The sequence below is a fragment of the Bombyx mandarina genome, chromosome 23 (genome assembly GCF_030267445.1).
Source record: "Bombyx mandarina strain Sakado chromosome 23, ASM3026744v2".
Lineage (NCBI taxonomy): Eukaryota > Metazoa > Arthropoda > Insecta > Lepidoptera > Bombycidae > Bombyx > Bombyx mandarina.
This window is the reverse complement of record NC_143229.1, coordinates 9,475,380-9,496,870: the sequence shown is the minus strand read 5'-3', so window position 1 is coordinate 9,496,870 and position 21,491 is coordinate 9,475,380. Positions and strand designations below refer to the sequence as shown.

General features: G+C 35.5%; 5 protein-coding genes across 5 annotated transcripts; 2 read left to right on the top strand and 3 right to left on the bottom strand.

Moving 5' to 3' along the window:
- Window positions 1-305: 305 nt before the first annotated feature.
- CPFL4 (cuticular protein CPFL family 4) lies at window positions 306-1,572 on the top strand. The gene is made up of 2 exons (XM_028187176.2): window positions 306-466; window positions 609-1,572. Exons 1-2 carry the CDS (start codon window positions 455-457, stop codon window positions 1,512-1,514), a joined length of 918 nt encoding a protein of 305 aa, XP_028042977.2. The 5' UTR covers window positions 306-454; the 3' UTR covers window positions 1,515-1,572.
- Window positions 1,573-3,006: 1,434 nt separating this feature from the next.
- LOC114252476 (uncharacterized) lies at window positions 3,007-4,987 on the top strand. The gene is made up of 2 exons (XM_028186934.2): window positions 3,007-3,194; window positions 3,277-4,987. The coding sequence occupies exons 1-2, from the start codon at window positions 3,183-3,185 to the stop codon at window positions 4,903-4,905; spliced, it is 1,641 nt and encodes a 546-aa protein (XP_028042735.2). The 5' UTR covers window positions 3,007-3,182; the 3' UTR covers window positions 4,906-4,987.
- Window positions 4,988-7,423: 2,436 nt separating this feature from the next.
- On the bottom strand, window positions 7,424-8,332 carry CPG23 (cuticular protein glycine-rich 23). Its single transcript, XM_028187296.2, has 2 exons — window positions 8,197-8,332; window positions 7,424-8,103 (listed from the first exon to the last, which is right to left on the bottom strand). The coding sequence occupies exons 1-2, from the start codon at window positions 8,206-8,208 to the stop codon at window positions 7,474-7,476; spliced, it is 642 nt and encodes a 213-aa protein (XP_028043097.2). The 5' UTR covers window positions 8,209-8,332; the 3' UTR covers window positions 7,424-7,473.
- Window positions 8,333-10,245: 1,913 nt separating this feature from the next.
- On the bottom strand, window positions 10,246-12,606 carry CPG22 (cuticular protein glycine-rich 22). Its single transcript, XM_028187298.2, has 2 exons — window positions 12,469-12,606; window positions 10,246-10,813 (listed from the first exon to the last, which is right to left on the bottom strand). Exons 1-2 carry the CDS (start codon window positions 12,478-12,480, stop codon window positions 10,502-10,504), a joined length of 324 nt encoding a protein of 107 aa, XP_028043099.2. The 5' UTR covers window positions 12,481-12,606; the 3' UTR covers window positions 10,246-10,501.
- Window positions 12,607-19,305: 6,699 nt separating this feature from the next.
- CPFL3 (cuticular protein CPFL family 3) lies at window positions 19,306-20,864 on the bottom strand. The gene is made up of 2 exons (XM_089737537.1): window positions 20,740-20,864; window positions 19,306-20,084 (listed from the first exon to the last, which is right to left on the bottom strand). Exons 1-2 carry the CDS (start codon window positions 20,749-20,751, stop codon window positions 19,383-19,385), a joined length of 714 nt encoding a protein of 237 aa, XP_089593663.1. The 5' UTR covers window positions 20,752-20,864; the 3' UTR covers window positions 19,306-19,382.
- Between the last annotated feature and the right edge of the window lie 627 nt (window positions 20,865-21,491).

Below are 21,491 nucleotides of genomic sequence, written 5' to 3'. Positions count from 1 at the left end.
GTATATTCTAACCATTCCTAATAATTATCAAAACGTACTTTATTAAAAGCTGATTGTAATGAGAACAAAACAAGTAACATGTCTGCCTTGTAAATTTGTTTACGGAATAAATTCGGTTTCGATTTAACGAACCAGCTGACAATCCATCGATGAAAATGCCATGGGAACTGAAAGTGATAAGTAATACATTACAAATGAGTACGTATTAAGATTACGTCAAGGCTTTTGTACCCGCCCAATGCTTCTCTACAACACTTAGTGCAAACGGAACAAATGAAATCGAAAGGCTCTCTCTGACTCATAGCCTCATGCACCCGCAGGCTAGTTACTTGTTCAGTACGCTAGTTTGCCTTGACAATGAAAGTAAATTGGGTACTGGACGTGTAACTAGTACTATAAAAACCGGAGCACTTCTTACCGAAATTATTCAGTTGCCAACATCCACAGAACAAACATGTACACCAAGGTACGATATGTATAATAGATGAATTGTTAACATAGCTGATTGTTAACTATAGAGTACATATACCTTATGATGCAAGAATCCTTTTAGGATTTAGTTTAAAAAATAATATAATAGTTTATGATTAACTATATTTTTATTACAGCTGATCGTTGCTCTGTGCGCTGTAAGCGTAGTCCGCGCTGGTGGTTTCCTCGGAGCTGCTCCCTTGGCTTACAGCCACGCTATCGCGGCTCCTGCTGTGGTAACTAAAACCATCAGTCCAGCTGTGTCTTCGGTCTCTTCTTACTCAACTCACACCGCTCACGGTGGCCACATCGCTGCCTACGGTGCTGCTCCAGTCATCACTAAGACCATTGCTGCTCCTGCCGTCTCTTATGCTGCTGCACCAGCATACTCATATGCTACTGGCCCAGCATATTCGTACGCCGCTGCACCATCGTACGCTTATGCCGCATCTCCGGTTGTGACCAAGACTATTTCTCCAGCTGTTTCGTCAGTATCTTCTTACTCGTCCACAACCGCTCATGGATCACCATCTTTCGCGACATACTCTGCTCACGGTGCTCCAGCCATCGCCGCATACTCCGCCCACGCTACACCCGCAGTTGCGACGTATTCCGCGCCTGTTGTCGCTAAGGCGATCGCTCCCGCTGTAGCTTACGCTGCACCTGCGGTTGTCTCCAAGACCATCAGTCCTGCAGTATCTTCTGTGTCATCTTACTCCTCTACCACAGCCCATGGTGGTTCTTACGGAGGACTCTACGCTGCCCCCGCTGTATCTACCTATGCCGCTGCACCGATAGTGACTAAGTCTTATGCCGCCCCTGCTGTGGCTACCTACGCCGCTGCCCCCGTCGTGGCTAAATACGCAGCTCCTGCCTACGCCGCCTACTCTACTGGTCCCCTGGTTGCCAAGACCTACGCCGCCCCCGCCGTCACCACCTACGCAGCTACCGCCCCGGTTCTAAAGTCGGCTGTCACATACTCTGCTGCCCCCGCTGTGTCTCATATCTCCTTCAGCGGTCACGGTGCCACATACGGTTGGTAAACTGAATCGAAAACTAAATAATACTGTAAATAGTCAAAATAAACGATCTGCCATATAACTATACAAGTTTTTATTTTATCCCTATTAATATTATAATTATTATTTAAGTACTAAATAGTATTAGTTTTTTCAAAACACTTACGAGATAAGATCAGGTAGACAAGAACCCCGAGGAAAGAAACTAATTCAGATTACTTTATGTTACAAATAAGCAGGACGGTGGTACCAACCCGTGCTGGCTTATAAAAATCAAAATACACCCTACCTTCAGTACCGAAAATACGAATTTGAGGAGTAAGTAGTCGATGGCCAGAAAGACAAGAATTCTGATGCTACCGATAGGGAAATTAGTAAAAGCTTAAGAACACTAGTCAGTATTGCAAACCCCTTATCTTATGTTTAGCCTTACTCATTTGCATATAATATCCCTTGCCTGGAAATTATAATAATATCATAATAATAAGCCTTTATCACCTAGATAGGTAATAAAAAAAATAAGATAGATAAATACCGTCCTTACGGCTTTGGGTAGCTAAGGGTGGACGAGCTCACAGCCCACCTGGTGTTAAGTGGTTAGTGGTACCTTGAGATATAAGTTCTAAGGTCTCAGTATAGTTACAACGGCTACCCCACCCTTCAAACCGAAACGCATTACTGCTTCACGGCAGAAACAGGGTGGTGGTACCTACCCGTGCGGACTCACAAGAGGTCCACTAGTAATTACGCAAATTACAATTTTGCGGGTTTGATTTTTATTATTCCCTCACCGTGGAAGTCAATCCTGAACATTTGTTAAGTACGTATTTCATTAGAAATATTGGTACCCGCTTGCGGGATTCGAACACCGTTGCTTTGCTAGATACGAATGCACCGGACGTCTTATCCTTTAGGCCACGATGACTAATAAAGTACCAGTATTAGAGTCATTAATTATTGTGGTATGATTAGAAAAATAAGATGTGATAGGGACAACTCTTGTTTTGACTTTGTTGTCAACTAATAATCAATCCCTCATGATGCTGACTGAACTTATGCGTAATACTTTTATAATTTAAGAAATGGTACTATGCCACTAGTCGACCTTCTTTTTTCTAAAAGAATGTACACTGATTAATAATTAGTTGATTACCACTTTTTGCTTTTAAGAACTTTTCATGTCATTTTACTAAATATGAACAATTTATAACGATTTCGACTCATTTAAAATACCTACAAAATTGCGTGTTTTATTAAACAATACGTCATTATTATAGTTGAAGGTTCTAACTAGGCTTTATACAAATTTGAATTTAATATATATTTAAACGAATTTAATGGTTTATTACAACATAATGTTGAAAGAAACTTAAAAAAACATTTCTCATAAACATGGGAACCTGATATCGATCCGCCAAAATCATGATGAAAGACGTTTCTTTTAAAATTAATTTTACTACGGCGATACCAACATAAAATGAGCAGCTGATTTTGTTAAAAATTCGACAATCTTGTAGAAGCAGTCATTTCAATTCTTAACGCCACGACGAAAAGGTCAATTCTAAATGACTCAGCTTCGATTTGAATTGTATGAGCCCTCATTTATATTTTTTAATACCAGTTTGTCAATGACAGTATAAAAGTAGATGCAAATCATTTCTAAAATTAATATGTCAATAGAGCCGTTTTAAGATGTACGATAAGGTATGGACGAGCAAATATTAATTTAACTATTTTAACTATTTGTTTTTAAGTGTTAGTGTTATACATGTGTTGTTATTTGCAGATTTTCATTCTATTGACTGTAGTGGGTGTGAGTGTCGTTTCTGCCAAAGCACAGCTGTTTGCACAGAGTACTCCGAATGGTTACTTAACAAATCCCACCGCTGCGCCAGTGACACTCCCACCGTTTGGCGCAAATGTTGCAGTGCAGGGACAAAGGTATCCGACGCTAAGAGATTTTTCTAACGTGCCGTTTGGAGAATATGCAACATCTAACCCATTTCAGCAGCACGGAGCTTATGATTGCAGTTTATGTAAAAGAAAATTAAATAGCACAGATGACGAAGTACGAATCGGTTCCCCTAAACAATTTTCTCAGGAATTCCCCCAATCAGTAACATCAACACTTCCAAATTCAAGCGACAGCTTAAATTTTGGCTTTAATGAACCATCATTTCCGACGTCTGACGCGTCTAGTTCCAGTCAACAGATACCTGAGTCTTCAGCACAAAATAGCGCTTTACATCGTGAAAATGTGGCCATAATATCTTCAGATCCGAATCCGAATTCTCAGAACTTACAAACCTCGACAGCACCTTCGTTATTAGAACAAAATACAAGATCGTATCTTCCTATGACTTCTTCTAAATCTGAGTTAGGTTCTGGTTCGTCATCACAACAAACATCTGAAGAAAGTGAATCTACTTCCTCTATTAAACCTTCATATTCGACTTCAAATTCATTACAGAATTCACTCAAACCAGTGGATACTGGCCTCCCTGAAATTTCGGTAAGATTTGGAGCTGAATCTTCAACAAGTAAACCATACGGAGCTCTTGCTCAAGCACAGTCTCCGTATAATCCGTTGAGCTATGTTCCTCAATCAACAGGAATACCGTATACGCCTCCAGCTCAGCCTTACTCTTCAAATGGTTTCTTAGGTTCTCCTAATTTTTTAGCCGGAATCCCGAAAACTCAGGTGTACTCACCCTTCTCAAACTCTTACCCTTATCCTACAGGAATATCGAATCAAGCTTTTGCACAAGGATACTCTCCTTATGGTTTTTCGAACTTTTCTCCTTATACTAGTAATTCGGTATACTCTGCACCTTCCGGGTTCAATGGCATTGGTTTTAATCCTGCTTTATCTGCTCCCAATAATGTGCCAGTATATAGTAACAGTTATTCTACGAATGGAAGAATAGTTTATCCTGGCCAATCACAAATCCCATCTAACTACCCATTTGGTTATAACACTAACACTTTTTACCAAAATACTGCGTCCCCACCACTGTTTAATTATCAAAATTCGAATTTTAATTCAGCTCAAGCTTCACCAACTTCAACGCCATTCGTATCTCAACCGTTTAACGTCGGGCAATCTTCTTTTCCTCAGACCCTAGGTGGTTCAGGATTTTTAAATAACGGAGCACCACGCCCAGGATTTTCTAACTTTGGTTCTCCTACAGCATATACTCAAACTTATTCAGGAGCTTTGCCTTATAGCGTTCCCGATCTGAGACAGTCTAGTTTTGTTTCATCCACTGCTGCTACGCCAACGTACTCGGGCTCACCGTATAGTACTCCTAGTCTGGTACAGTCCGGTTATCCCTCATCTACTGCAGCCACTCCGACTTATTCCACTGCACTTGGATTACCTCAAGTGAATTACAACGGTCAACCAGCTCAATAAAAACGGACACTATTGAGTTTTATAAGACTGTTTCTGTATATTGATTATTTTGTTCTAACATTAATAAAATCCATTGATCGTTCATTACGTTTTATTTCCAACCTATATTTCAAATATTTGATATCCGATATCTTCTAAAAAAGCCTTAGTAATCCTGTCCAAGTAAGACAGTTAAAATGCCAAATAAAAGTAAACGACCTTGAAATCACAAATAATACTTCAAAAATGTAAATCCACGTTTCCACAACAGGATCCGTAACTATACTCATCTATCTTCTAAGTCAATAAAAATTAAGTGTTTGTCTGTGAAATTGAATTAAAAACTATATATAAACTCTTAGTCGTTTGAACTTAATTATTATACCACCAAGAAAAAGATTTAATTTCAATCTTTCTATTATTGTTTGTCCGTGTTAATTTTCGATACGGTCAAAATAATTCTAAAGCACTTTAAATAATAAAAATATTTGGTTGAATGTATGTTTTGAATAATTAATAATTAACTTAACTTTAATTTTTATCCCGGAAATATTTCGGATTCATAAGTTAAAAATAAAACTGTAACGGGGAAACGTACATTACAAATCTGTCATCTAATTTACTTGAAATTGCGGAAGGACTTTTATTTTGAATGGGAAGTAATAAGTCTTTCAAAGAAACAAAAAAAAAATAGTTCCTTGGATTTAACGCGAAATTTACACTGTTTTTGTAAGATGCGATTTTTGAAAAAAGTGTACATATAATAGAATGGATTACTTAATTTAGAATCAATCATCGTATGGTTTACCGATTAAATTATTATAAAAGTAGATTGTTCAAGTTAGTATCAATCATTGTTTTAGGATGCCCAATAAGATCAGACGATAAACCAGTTAGACTCCCACACGTAGTGATATATGAGTCGTCTATTATCAAAGGCGGCAATCTGTACATTTGGACAAAACATTTTTATTGATATGTCAATACAGATTTATTTGAATATAATCGTCTCCTTCAAAGAATACGGTTCAAAACCTGCATTAAATAAAGGTTAATAGTTAACCTGTTATTTATCTAAGATGTCGTTCCGAAGAGTTTTGTGACTGCCAATGGAATACAAAGTCAATAATTCGTTTTTCTGATTTACCAATCATTGTCCAAAAGTCAGATTGCCGCCTTTGATAATAGACGACTCATATGTTTTGTAGCGTAGACGCGTTGGTAATCGCGTAACACCAGATGAGCTGTACAGATGAGCTATCTCATTACAATACCTAGACTATAGATATTGAAATTCTACAAATATTTACTATTGTGTTTCGTCTTTACGTTTTTCTCAGCCGTGTAGGTATGTTTGTTAGTACGTAATGGAATCATTAAGCGTAATTTCACTTATTTCGATACGATTTACTAAAAGAATTGCACATGAGTAACGTCCGATGAAAATACAATAAATTTATAGTTTCGCTCCAATATTTTGAACTGTATCAACAGGTTAAAACAAAGATGAAAATAATTGTAAGTTCGGCTACTTGAGTGCTTTCTGCGCTTGAGAGTTTTTTTGTTGTTTTTATATTATATTTTATATATATATATATATATATATTGATTTTAATTAGTGAATATTTTTACTTTCTTTTATTTATCTATACATATATTAATGCGTGAAGCAATAGCTTTGTACACCTTTTTAGGAAAATTGCGCTGATGGAGAAGTATGAAATTTCCCACACTTATAGAGAATATAGAGAATGAGTGCAGAATGCTATTTTTTTTAAATTATGCATTAAAAGTACATTGAATAATTAAAAAAAAAATTACCCACACTACCATATATTTGTCACACATCCACGCATATATACTCTTTTGTTTATTGTTAAAGTCTGTGGTCGAATTGAGAATAGATTATTATTGTTTGTCTTTAATATTATTTGTTATTTCGCCTTGGCCAAATCTGTGATTATAAAAGTAAGAGTATAATAAAGAGCCTTTGACAATAGAACCGTAATAATATTCAAACTTATAATTTCAATTAATCATAATCGCATTTCGACTACTGGGGGACTACTAGTTATATTTAATTGCACCAACAAAGTGATCATCAATACAAAACATTGACAAATTAACAATAAGTACATGACAGATGTCACCTCAATTATCGGTGCAATTAATTTGATTAATTAATATGTATGACGGAATGGTTGTAAAAGGTGCAATGTTATTATGGTTAAGTAACAAAATAATACTTTATATCGTCGGGGAAGACGTTTCAATTGGACTGTAGCTGTTGGCGCAATAACTCTTGTTTTCGCTAATTATATTCTCATCGGAAAACTAGCATTTAGCACGTAATAGATTAGTGCATCTATCCGATAGAGCCGATAGAGCATTTATAGCCACTCCATTTTAACGATTAGTAAATATTATAAAATATATATATAAACTGTGTTCCAGATCAAGATTTTATTTTTTGGAAAAAGTAACGGTCATTTATTATGTTATTACAGACGGTCATGAAAAGAAAAGAACTGTCTTATTCAACTTGTTTTATTTTTCAATTTCATCCGTGAGTTTTCTTTTGTTGGAAAATTACCAAGCTTGCTTGTTTCCGTACGCGCCATAGCCATGACCAAGAGCATTAGCGCCATATCCTCCATATCCACCATTCAGGTAAGCACCGCTATGAGTGTTGCTGTGCTCACGGTATACTGAAACTTGGGATACAGCAGGAGCTCCATTGTATCCAAGACCAGAGTATCCAGCTCCTAAGCCGTAACCACTGGCATAGCTGCCATAGCCAGCACCGAGACCATGACTGCCATAGCCAGAGTATCCGCCAACACCGGAGTATCCGGAGCCAATGTGTCCAAGTCCAGAGTAACCAGAACCGCTGTGTCCTAACCCGGAGTATCCAGCACCGATGTGGCCTAAGCCGGAGTAGGTAGAGCCGTGGCCAATTCCAGAGTATCCAGAGCCAAGGTGACCAACTCCTGAGTAGCCGCCGTATGCTGTGTTGTCGGCAGGAATCACTTTAGTTACCGATGTGTGTGAAATGGCGGGGCCGGCGCCATAGCCTCCTGCTCCATAGCCTCCATAGCCGTGTCCGTAGCCCCCATACCCGTAACCACCATAGCCACTGCCGCCAGCGTAGTTCAGAGCTGCGTTGTGAAGGGCTCCGGCGTAAGCCACTCCAAACAGGCAAGCTGCGATGGTTAAAACCTAAAACAAAATACTCAATGGTGATCGTTGCAAAACTACAAAGGTTTTGTAAATCCGAAATTACACTTCAATAATTATTTATGTTTTTTTTACCTTGATGAACATTTTGCTGGTTACTCTTCAAACGTGATGCGTTGAATACTTTTTTGGTTATTGTTCCACGCTTATATATTGAACACGTAGGAAACATACATTCTTACTCAAGGTTCTGTTAGAATTTTGTAAAACGGACCATGACGGGAATTAATTACGTTTAAGTGCAACATCTGTAATTACGCGCGTTCTCCAAAATTTAATACGAGTACAAGGCGTAAGTTCATTGTTTGCAACAAAAAAAGTGACCTCCAATTCATCTTTAAATGCTCATTATTTGATATTAATTCAAGGGTTTTATTGTTAGGATATCATTTATAAACTAGCGTTCATGGAAGAGAATCGTTTCGCGAATTCGGACTGGAAGTTCTTTTTGAGCAAACATCGATTTTTTTTCTTGATCATGTAAAATTGGTAAAAAAAAATTGGTAAAATTGGCAAAAATTGTAGCGTTTTAATAAATTGTTTTTTTTTCTCTTCGAAAATTTGTTATTTGGTTGATAGCCTGCCTATTCTAAGCCAAGACATGTAATCTTACATATTTATCTACATGTTCAATGCATTCAATGTTTAACAGATTACAAGGAAATGTAAAGATTTTTTACATTGTTATTGTTGTTTTGTTTGTTCTTTATAAAAAAAATGTTTAAAAAAGCAAAAAAAATGGTTTAGACTAGTTACTAGTAATTAATAGTTTTAAGCTCATATTTCCGTGGTCATATTTATCATAATTATTAAAAAAATCAGATTTTAGATTTCCAAGTGTTAATTTGTTATCTATAATCATAGAACTTGTGATATTTCTGAGACATTGTTGTGAGTTTTTTTAAAGTGCGTAAATGGTTGAAACAATCTCACGGCCCACCCGATGTGTTAACCAGAGCCCATTGATATCAAGATGTGAATGCCGCCAATCGTCTTCAGACATACATTTCTCATTTGTCTCATTTGTATACCTAGTAAAACGGCTGTCCGGCGGTAAAGTGGCGATTGAATTGTATTTGAATAATTTATATGTATTATGTTTATTCAGTTTTGCAAATTTAAACTGGTTTTTTCTCGCAATTTATTACTGTGGCTTTTAATTAGCATACGCAGATGATATCACAGGCTGATGTTAGACGATATTATTGAAGCACAACTGACATTAAGTTAGTATTTTTGTTCTGATCAAACAGCAGATATCCTCTGTCTCTTTCTCTCGATCTCATTAGACCATCTCCGTGGTAACAATAGACGGTTACGGAACCGCGTATGCTTACGTCAAACCCAGTGTTCAAGATCAGATGGTAGAGAACGAGGGCATTACTTCTATGGATAAGTAAGCATAGTAGCTCCACGAAGTATAATGGGTCGAGGTCTCGTATCTTCTGATTAAATCCAGACGTTATAATGTAAGGTTATCAAAATTGAGATTCAGTTGATCTAAGCTGTCCAATTTGGCTTCAATTCAATTTATCATTTGACAACAAATAGCTTCCTTGAACACGTTTCCAGTGAGTCAAAACATTCGTAGTAGCTCAACTTATCGTTTTTGTAAAGAGCTCTTGATTTATGTCATTTTTAGGACAGTAATTTGTAAGATATAAATTTAAGAGTAGTAGATACTACTGGTGGAATATGTGTTGTGTAAAAAAAAAATACTTTACTTTTCATTTCATTCACCAAACACATAAAATGCTTTTTAAACTATTTTAAAACTAAAATTTGAATGGTTTTAATCAAAAAAACCACGTTAAATGTTTGGCATGTCTTCTGAAATAATATCTGATAACTATCTGAAATATATATTTTGTAAATACTAATTGCCAGATGTGTTCTTTTCCAACCTACTCATACATTTTAAAATGTTTCACAAAAAATATTACGACAGTAAAGGTTGAAAATAAGCAGATATAATTAAATGCTTGATAATTAAAAACGTTTGATGTACATACACTAAAAAAAAGAAGCAAAAATAGCATGGAAACAGTAAATCCGTTATTTTTTATATACCACATGAGTTCAAATCAAGCATGAACCTGCTTACTTAATTTAAATAAAAACAGATTATCAAATAGAAATATTTATTTAAAACGATCACAAATTATTTCTGTTGAAATGTATATAAATAACAAGGAGAAATAAAGTTTATTACATATAATTTATAACTATGGACACTAACAATGAAATTGAAGCTCGGTCTATAAAAAGAATATTATGAAACGAATTTATTTGGACAAAAAACATGTAATTTAACAGCAATATGGCAAGAATTTCACGAATATGGATAATCCGAAAAAGGCTACATACTTATAATTATTTTCTACCACAAGTATTTGCTACCATATCCACCATAAGTACCGTGACCATATCCATAGATGCCACCGTATCCTCCGTAACCGCCATAGGAAACAGGAGAATACCCGTAGGACGCTACCGGAGAATGTACGTCATACCTCGAAACAGATGAGATAGCAGGAGCATATGACACATACGATGGCGAATACCCATGGTAGCCGACTGATCCATAACCAAGACCTGATGCGTAGCCGAGACCAGTGCCGTAGCCAAGACTTGACGCGCCATGGAGGTAGCCGGCTTGAGCCATACCGAATAGGCAGAGTAGGGCTGCGATCTAATAAATAAAAACAGAAAATACCGTTAGATACTAAACATTTTGTCTGAAATCGACGGTTTCTTAAATAATTTTTTTTATTGCTTAGATTGGTGGACGAGCTCACAGCCCACCTGGTGTTAATTGGTTACTGGAGTCCATAACATTCACAACGTAAATGCGCCACCCACCTTGAAATATAAGTTCTAAGGTCTCAAGTATAGTTACAACGGCTGCCCCACCCTTCAAACCGAAACGCATTACTGCTTCACGGCGGAAATAGGCGGGGTGGTGGTACCTACCCGTGCGGATTCACAAGAGATCCTACCACCAGTGCTTACGCAAATTACAATTTTGCGGGTTTGGTTTTTATTACACGATATTATTCCTTCACCGTGGAAGTCAATCGTGAACATTTGTTGAGTACGTATTTCATTAGAAAAATTGGTACCCGCCTGCGGGATTCGAACACCGGTGCATCGCTATATACGAATGCACCGGACGTCTTATCCTTTAGGCCACGACGACTTCAAAACTCAAGGTCTTTAGTACTGCACAAGTTAAGCGAATAGAATTTTTTTATATAAGTAAAACTGCAGCCGACCTGAAACAGTAAAAGCTCCTTATTTGTGCTTCCTTAATTCCCGTTTTCACTATTCGCAGATTACAAAAATTCGACCCAATTCGCGGCTAAAGATTTCTTTATTCGAAGATCTAATCGGTGCATTGGTACACACACATTGATAAAAATGATTTCAATATGTAGGTATCCAACCGAATAACCTTTGTAAACGCGCTTTTCCATATTCACGGTTTCTGTATTCGCGTATGTAATTCTTTTAAAGGTTTAATACAATAGACTTGTTAATTTCTCAGGCGTAATATTAATAAAACCTCTATGTGCATTATCCTGTCCAGCAATACTTTTTCTATGGTTTTACGGATCTCATTAGTTTTCACATATTAAGTATTTGAAATTTGTTTTTAAGTCAACAAACTACCTACATATCATACTGACTTATGACACTAAAATTGAAATTAATGATCATTGATTTTAACAGTTTTATTTATTCGATAGCTACCTATTAACTTCAGATTTATGTTCTTTATGTGAAATCGATCATGCTGTGAGTGACTGATAGCTCTCAAATCTGTATTTTCGTAACAAAAAAATGTAAATTTCTTTACAACTGTTTTACTATGTATTATGAAAAAACTCAACAGCCGTAAAAGATGGCCAATTAAAACATTGCAATCACACTTTAATTAAGATACTTTAAACGTTACATTGCGTATTGTAAATTTTGCATTTACTCTAATTTACTAAATAGGAAATGTGTGAAGTACATTAAAGAAAATATAATGAATTTAAATTGACCCAAACTTAGCTAAATTTATGATTTAAGGACTCTAAAATCTCCATTGTTTGCATTAGACATTTTTTTGTTGGCAAGCTTATTACTCACGTAGTACTAATGGTTGCGTCTGGTAAATTGTTCCTCTGGTAACCACTACCATTTGGTAACAATGCCACCACACATCTCGAGCTCTTGAGACATGGAAGATTGTACAACGTATCTATTGGAAGACGTATGACCACTTGGTATATGCCACCCTACCATTAGAAAAAAACACATTTACTTATGCATAATTTAAATAGGTTTAGTTAGGCTTACCTTAGCGATCATTTTGCTGTTAATTGTTTGATTCTTGATTGTTGAATGTTTGTTTAAACAAAAGCGTCACCTTATATAGTAATTCCAAAACTCGGAAATAAAGCGACCTCGCCATTGTCAAGACTCCACTAATTTTAGTTAAAACGATGCGTAATTGTAACACAACTTGTTAAAACTCCGTTTATTATTATAATAATATTTAAATTTTGCTACAATTTACTCGCGAAGGTAATGTAATTAAGCCACGATGTTTTAGGAAGTGCTGGTGCGTCGAGATATTTTTTACATTCGTTATTTAATTAGACGAAGGAATCAGAGATAAAACAATATTTTAAATCGTTTACTGCTATTATTATTATATCATCATGCACGTGCGTATGGAAAAGTCAATGCCGAAAAAAAAAACCGAACAAAGCATAAAAATATCGAATAGAAACGATTTAAGTTTTGGATTGTTCAATCAAGACAATAAACTTGTACCGTCAAGGTATTTTGAGTGGGTTAATTAAATAAAAACAGTTTTTTTTTTTCATCGCAAAGTTTAATTTGCTTTTTCTCTATACAAATCAAATAATTTTTTGATAATGTTAATAAAATACACATGTTTAATCTGTTTTAATACCAGAATAATAAAAAATAAAATCTGAATAATATTTTTTGACAGTCAATGTACAATCGGCATATAAAGCCCATAATTGAGTGAGATCCCATTAGAATTTCATTTATGTTATTTTTCAAAGACAATATGGAATTGCGGTGTAGTGGTAGTTTCCAATAAAACGGTTGAGTATAGTTAATTTATTTAAGTAGGTTTATCCTCTTTTTTTTTAAACAAAACGTCATAATGAAATGGGAGCGAAAAATACAAAATTCTTTAACAGGTAACAAGATCAGGATGATACCATCAAGTTTAACAGTTTTTTTCAGAATTCCGTGAAAATTTAACTTAAGCCGCAAACAGAGAAGATTGAGGAAAATATTATTTTACAAACCATTACTTAAGATGGTTTCTGAAATATTTTTGACAAAATTGTCCTATTTTATACTGATTTTCAATAAGAGGTACGACGGTCCTTGCGCTGTCTAGTGTATTTACTGAAGCGTAAAAATATACTAATTGCAAATAGTATTATTCGGTCCAATTTTATATTTAGATATATCTATACTAATACATAAATCTACAGTGCCTTTTACGGATGTTCCGTTATAACTACTGAACCGTGCATCCGATTGACTTGAAACTTGGTATCCATGTAGAAAATACATGTACTTAATGGATAGGCTAATAATTATACGAGTGTTGGACTCCCTACACCATTTGGGAGGGGTGTTAATGATGAGAACGTTTGTGGGGGTGAGAAATAATAATGTTAATTTTAAATGCCCAGCGTAGCATTCGGGTACAGCTATATAGTTGTGTTATAAAAATATTGCCCTTATTTGCAACCTGTAATATCTTTATATAAGTTCGATGTTCCCTATGAGGCGTATCATGATATCTGTGTTCATAGACTAAGAAATCAGTGAACAGTTACATCGTTATTCTTCATTGACCGTCAAAATTTTATTGATACAGAACGATGATTGATTCGTTTTCCCTAGAATTCAAGGTTTTATTTACGTAACATCACGGTCGTGAGAGTAAATTTACATTTTTTTTTTAACTGCTAAATGGCCAAGTTGCTCAGATATGGTAGATAGTTCGTCGTTGCTATTAAACCGAAGCTATATTTATTGTAAAATGTGTTTTCGGAAATACATTTTACGTTAAATACAAGTGAAAATTCGAAAAAATGGGAAGAATGCCAAGACGGGATCAAGTTTTGAACCTGTGATCAATCTTTTGAAACACGCATTCAACCACTGAACAAAATACCGTTACATTGTACGATTTTCTAAAAAAATGTTAACATTGGGAAAAGTTCCGCTCTAATACCAGGATTCTTGAAAATATAAACGACTTACTGAATATAATATTTATATTTATGTTTTACACTATTTATATAAAATACCTTACTTAAGGGATTCTTATACAAGGTAACAATGCTTTCAGTAGACAAAAAAAAACTTTTCGATTTATTTATTAATATAACTTATACAATATTCGGGTTTAGTACAGAACTGTCATAATACACATATAAACTAAGATAAATTATCATAAAACACACACAATCTCAATGAAACAATGTTTTCACCTATGTCTGATCACTATGTATTGAATCACTTATATTTATTGACAGAGTATTCCAATGTTTCAATGACCCATGTTCCAATGACATTCGATATTTGATTTTACATGCATCGAAGTTATTTATACTAATATTATAAAGAGGAAAGTTTTGTTTGTTTGTTTGTATTGAATAGACTCCGAAAGTACTGAACCGATTAAAAAAAATCTTTCACTGTTTGGAAGTTACACTATTCCCGAGTGACATAGGGTATAATCTTTTTTGAACAACATTAGGAATCCTTACTAAAACTCCAATAATGTAACCCAAGGTGTAAAAAAATTACCTAAAATATTCTTTACATCGCGTGCCCTGCGAAAACTATTGATAATAGAATAAAATAACGTAGTACGACTTTGTAGAACAGATTTTTATGTACAAAAAGTGTCGCGACAGCATGTGTCTAACTAAATAAATAACTAACTAAATAAGCTAATATAAATATCGTTGAATTTTTTTGTTAAAGACCCGAGCGGAGCCGGAGTGAACCGCTAGCTTATTAATAAAACAAGAATTGAACTCTATATGAACTTTTTTCATTTAGAGCTGTGATGATTTTGCATCGTAATCTATAAGACAGAGCACGCGATCTGCACATTAGACGATAGAAGGTTTTTATTACGAGCGATCGCAATACGCGATTTGCGGCCACATATGTCGTTCGTACATGTTTCTATGTGTAACGATAACGTGTGTGGACGATAAAATGTTATGATATATGCGGAATCCTAATTTATAATATCATAGAACTAATTGACGCTCGTAAAAATTTTGACGTCGCCATATTACTACATAGTATAAAACAAAGTCGCTCTCTCTGTCCCTATATCCTTACGTATGCTTAAATCTTTAAAACTACGCAACGGATTTTGATGCGGTTTTTTTAATAGATATAGTCATTGAAGAGGAATGTTTGTATGTATAATAACATGCATTAAATAGTGGAGAGATCAATAATAAATTACTGTTTCGGAAGCGAAGCGAGGGCGGGTCGCTAGTACTCGTATAAGCTTTACCTACACATAGAACTACATAAGTATTGACTATTAACAAAACGTATAATTTTTAATAGCTTTTCCGTAATACTCTTGCTGAATGAAGATCGAAAATAAAAATAAACCACACGAAACCTCTTAATTTGATTTGAAAAATATATCTAGCCTTTGCTGATATCAAGAAATGAAATTTCTATGTAAGTAAAAAAGGTATATAGCTTATAGCTTACACATTGAAATGATGCGCTTCCTCAAAATATACTGGTTTTCGTATTACAAAGCTCTGACCTTCCGACTACATAATATGATACGACTATAAAAACCTCTTGGGCTTTATGATAGGGCATTATCGTATGCCATTTCAATGTGGAACCACGTTGGACTGTGAATTTTAAATGTTAAGTAAAGTATTATTACATTTTACAATATCTCAAAGTCTCGACTTACTGCCTAAATTCACTGAGTGTTTTATTTTGACTTTAGTAATTGTTTTATTTTATTTGAACGTTTATATTGATGAGTAGAGTTTTTTGTGTTTTAGACTTCTTTGAATTATAATCAGATGAGCTACAGCTGTATTCATTTCAGATGTTCTTTACCTAAATTGCATTTAAGTACACAGATTAGTGTATTTTGGATATTTTGATTCACCAAATGAAAAGTAATTCTCGGGTTATATAGAAAAACATAGCGTGCTGCCTTCTTGAGACGTGAGTCGGTGTATCACTTAAATTGGAATTCCATTTTTTTTCCTCGTCTACGCCAAATACCCTTATCAATTTCGGAAATTCTTACAACTCATTTCGTTTATCAAAAGTACGTTTTATAGATTATCACGTGCTTTTATTACAGAAATCCTTATATAGATCTTGATTTAATGGGGTCTTGTCACGATCTCCGTATAAAAAACAACTCGGACGAAATCCATTCACGTTTTCGCTTGAGTCACAATTGACACAGTTTTTGAAAATGATTTTTAATTTTGACCCATACGGTATAACAGTATTACAGTGACATGCTAGACGAGAAGCACTCGTGAACATATATTATTGTTTCACTGGCGTAAATGGAATACCAGTTGGATTTTTAATTATCCTTTATACAGTAGCAATACTAACCAGTTCTTTGGTCAGCCTCAATAATTTGATCTACTTCTGATCATGCTATAGTATATAGTGAGTTGATAAATGCGGTAATGCTTGTTAAAATGTAATTTGAAAAAAAAAAGACCAAGCCTTGAGTTTGTGCAACTGGACTCCGAATCGGTGATAAAGTCATGACTATTTTAAAGTGTCTTTACAGTCTTATTTAGAAATTTATTTTGTTAGTAAAGTGGTTAGTAGAAACCGTATACATTAACAGGTGAGATCGAAATCTCAAATTTATTGCAATCCTACTATGCAAAACCATAATGCTCCATGGACACAAAATAATAATTATCAATTTTAATGGTATAATCGAGAAATAAATTTATTCTGGGCCAAATTGCCATTACGATACTCTGAATCTTATTTATTCAACCGAAATTCGGCAAGATGAATTCATTCTCAATCTATATTGATGAATACTTTATTTCTAATTATTGAAATGAAAATTTCTTTAGAGCGATCGTAATTTGAGTTTGAAACGAATGAGCAAGTCATAGGACATACAAACGCAAATAACTATAAGATTGCCTCTGCCAGAAAAAGGGATTAGACCGCATGTAAATAGAACATAATATGTTTTTTAAATTTGATTTACAAGTAGGCATAAGTGCTTAGGATATGTTCCATAGTATACTATGATAAAATTTGTTGTTCTACACTAAGAATAAACCAAAGTCAAATAAAAGCTTATTGGCATGTTGAAGTGATTGAATGTTTTAAAATATAGACTAATATCGAATTATTGTTCGTAGGGCGTAATATGAACCCGCACAAGGTTAAGTAAGTCTAAGCTTCACAGTGGAAGGAGGCATATAAAAAAAAGTCTTATACTGTGAAGGAGACATCTAACAAGTTCTTTACTTATAAAATTCGAAGACTGCTCCATAAATTAGTAATTTTCCATAGCACCAATAGTCTCAACTGAAAGTGTTAATTTTGGTATATGAATAGAAAAAAAACACAAATTTTCGTAAATATTCCTACACTTTACCGAATGTTTGTTACTATTATTGTCACAATTAGCCGAGAGCCAAGGCCCGTTGCGTCTACTTTCGACACCAACGACCTTCTTAAGACAATGATGATTAACATGATCGTTATCTTCTTGTCAAGAATGTGTCATTGTATTCGTGTGTGTCTTTGAGAACGTCGTCAATATATAATTACAGTGTTTGGTTACTTTATTTCACACGTTATTGATACAAGAAAAAACAAATATTTTATCGAGAATTCGGAATTCAAATTTTCTGTAGACTATCTGCAAATTAATTGTTAGTGAGCAAGAAAATTAAGCAGTTTCATCTGTTACAGTTGTCAATCCTTTATTTTTAAATCCTTAACATGTTTTTGTATTGATTACTTGCACCACACTTATGGTACGATGATAGTGAAAAGGTTAAGGTTCAGAAGCCCTGAAGTACCATCAATAACTGTACCGTGCTTCAACAAAATCGCTTAAGCTTAGACACGCTTAGAGGACCAACTTATCGAGAAACAGTTCTTTTGATTTGCGACAAATTGAGACTATATCAATACTGTTACGTTCTGGGGTTCGGGATAAATATAAATTCTACCGAAGTAAAAATTAATACTGTATTAACACTTAACGTACACTTTAAAATTCTCAATTCACTTCTTCCGCTTCGCTTCAGGTGATCCGTTCGCTGTTTCGCTTCGACTATATCCGATTACTGACTGCCTTCGTAAGCAAGAGGGGGTCGTCGTATCCCCTCATGGGGGCACAGAGCGGGCCTCGAGGCGAACCCCACTGTCCGAGCACAAGCTCCCTGTCGTGCTGTCGTCTGCTCCAGTTTTTTTTTTTTTTTTTTCTGTTTTCGTGTCATCTCTGCAACGGTTTTATAGTCGATAGGACATCTCCACAACTATCGAAAACATTCTTGACAAGTCGAGTAGCTTCGACATGTGTTTGCGCTGTCTGACAATAGATGGCGTTATACATCTTGAGCGTTTTTGAGTTTACTAGTTCCTTTGATATTCGCTTCCGCCATTCGACGACAGATCGCGTGGCTCTTACCAGCGTACAATGCACTTTTATACACAACCAACAAAACAAAATGTGTCAAAACGGTTTGTTTATCATTAATATGTCTAAGTTTAGATCTATTAAAATCGACCGGTATTAAGAGTAAGAAAACCATTTTGAGTAGCAGCACAACTGTTGCAAAATTTTAGCAAAAATGTGGATGTGATAAATGTAGAACACTTCTCATCAGATGAGCGTCTATTCATATACCTATTGAGGTAATAAAAAACAAATACCTTGTGACTTTTTTGAATGAGAATGATGTCATCAGATTTCTGTGCGACAAAAACAATGTAATGTAATGTAATGTCACTTATTTAACTATCTTATTAGTGGTGTAACATGAATGCATTTTAACACTGTTGTCCCTAGTATTTTTGTTATAGGTCTATTGTAATAAAATGCAAAAGAAAAAAATAAAGTTAAGTTTTCACAGAATTTATTCGCATTGTAAAAAAATATAAATAACTATTTTTGTACAGATTAGGTAACTTCATGATCACCAGCCGTAGTGACCTGAAAGGCCGCTGTAGGACACGTGGGAAACAGCGGGGGCGGCTGAGTAGGAGATGGCTGATTTAAGGACGGGGGCGGCAGCGTAGGTAAGAGGAGCTGCATGAGCATAACTGGCTACAGGGGCAGCGTATGTCTTAGTCACCAAAGGAGCGGCATGGGCATAGGTTGTGTAAGGGGCGGAGTAAGCAACAGGGGCTGCGTGTGCGGCATAAGTTGCGAGTGGTGCAGCATGCGCAGCGTAAGCTGCAACAGGTGCGGCAGCGGCGTAAGTCGCTACAGGAGCGATAGTTTTGGTGAGGAGAGGACTGCCATGCGATGTCTGGGTAGAGTAGGATGAAACGGAAGATACTGCCGGTGCAACGGCCTTAACGATGGGTGCTGAGACGGCGACGGCAGGGGCGGAGTAGCTCTTGTAGACGGGAGACGCAGCGTAGGTTGAATAAGCAGCTGGAGCATATGCCGAGTAAGCTGGTGCGGCATATGCTGAGTAGGCTGGTGCAGAGTATGCTGAGTAGGCTGGTGCAGAGTATGCTGAGTAGGCTGGTGCAGAGTATGCAGCATACGCTGGGGCGCCGTAGCTCTTGATGACTGGGGCTGCCGCGTATGATGCAATAGGTGCGGCGTATGATGCTCCGTAAAGTCCGCCGGCGCGAGCGGTCGCTAAAGCGCACAGAAGTACTACCAACTGTAAAATGAAAATTACAATTTAAATGTTGTAAGCGCACATCCGTTGTAGTGGACACAAAGCAACTTTACTTTTATGTTTGAGTTGCCAAACTTGTTAGTGTCGTAATTGAGATACTTCACAGGCTCTGCAAGTCACTATGGATTATCCACTACAAGTACACTGCGTATATATAGTACATAACGTATCAAGAAATAGATAAATGTAATTGCTTAGATCAAGTTTGATTTCATAAAAACTTATGAATTAAGCACGTTTAATAAGCATGTTTTAAAAATGTTCTTATAATTTAAATTAATGAGAATTTAAGTGTTCACGATATTAGAAATCCTAGTGTACTCAACTTTTTTTCACATTTCAATTAGTTATAAAAAAATTTTTTTTTTAAGAATGTGGAAAAATTATTTTATGATTTTTTAAAGTGGATTAAAATTTTCCAGACAAGAAATTGACAATTTGTGTTAAATAATAAATAAATATTAATCAATAATTGGGATAAATTTAAGGATAGAAATTGAGACCATAAATGAGTCCAGGAAAAAAGGAAACAAAAAAAAGTTAAAATGCCTTATTTGACCACAATAACATTTCGGATCCCATAGCTTTGCCGCGAAAAAAATAATCACACATCGATGAAAAAACACTATAAAAATACCTTAGCTGCCATTTTGTTATATAAAGTACACCACGGCAAGTGATACAGTCACACAATTCACGAGGACTTTTATACTGGTCTCGTTACCCCCGTGCGCAAGCTGTTTGTACCAAATCTGGTTAGTGCATGAATATTGCCCTGTCGCATGATCTAAATAATGTTAGATAGTTGATATGTAGCCTGCATGTCCACATGTCAAGTTTAGACGGTAATTTGTATTTGTGTTGAAACCTTAGGGTCCCTGATCGACCGTATGCTTAATTGAATGTCCTTAGCCATTGTTTTTAAACTGTTAAATCAACGGTTAGTCGTTTTGTTTTAAGTTCAGGTATGTTGAAGTTGATTTTGTATAAAGTAACGCAATTATAGGTCTCTCCATAATATTGTTTTTATTTAACTGCCCCTGTACACTTGCAACATGCGGATCACCAGATACAAATTGATTACCGCGGCTTGCAGATCAGCAATGACATAATATTTTTAAGTTGATTAAATGTTTTTAAGGATGACAAATCCTGCATTTATTAAATTATTTCATGCAGAGAAAATGCAACCTATTAAGGATGCGTCACGTTCGGTATAATAAAGCTAAGGGTCTGTGTGTTAGTAAACTAATTTTTAAACCAGAGAAGGGTTTTTCTAGTTGAACCGATTTTGATGATGCTTTTTTCATTTAAAATCCAGTAAAAGATTCGACGAGTAGTTTTCGAGTTATCCTTATTAATGCATATAGCATTTGATTTCATTGGTCA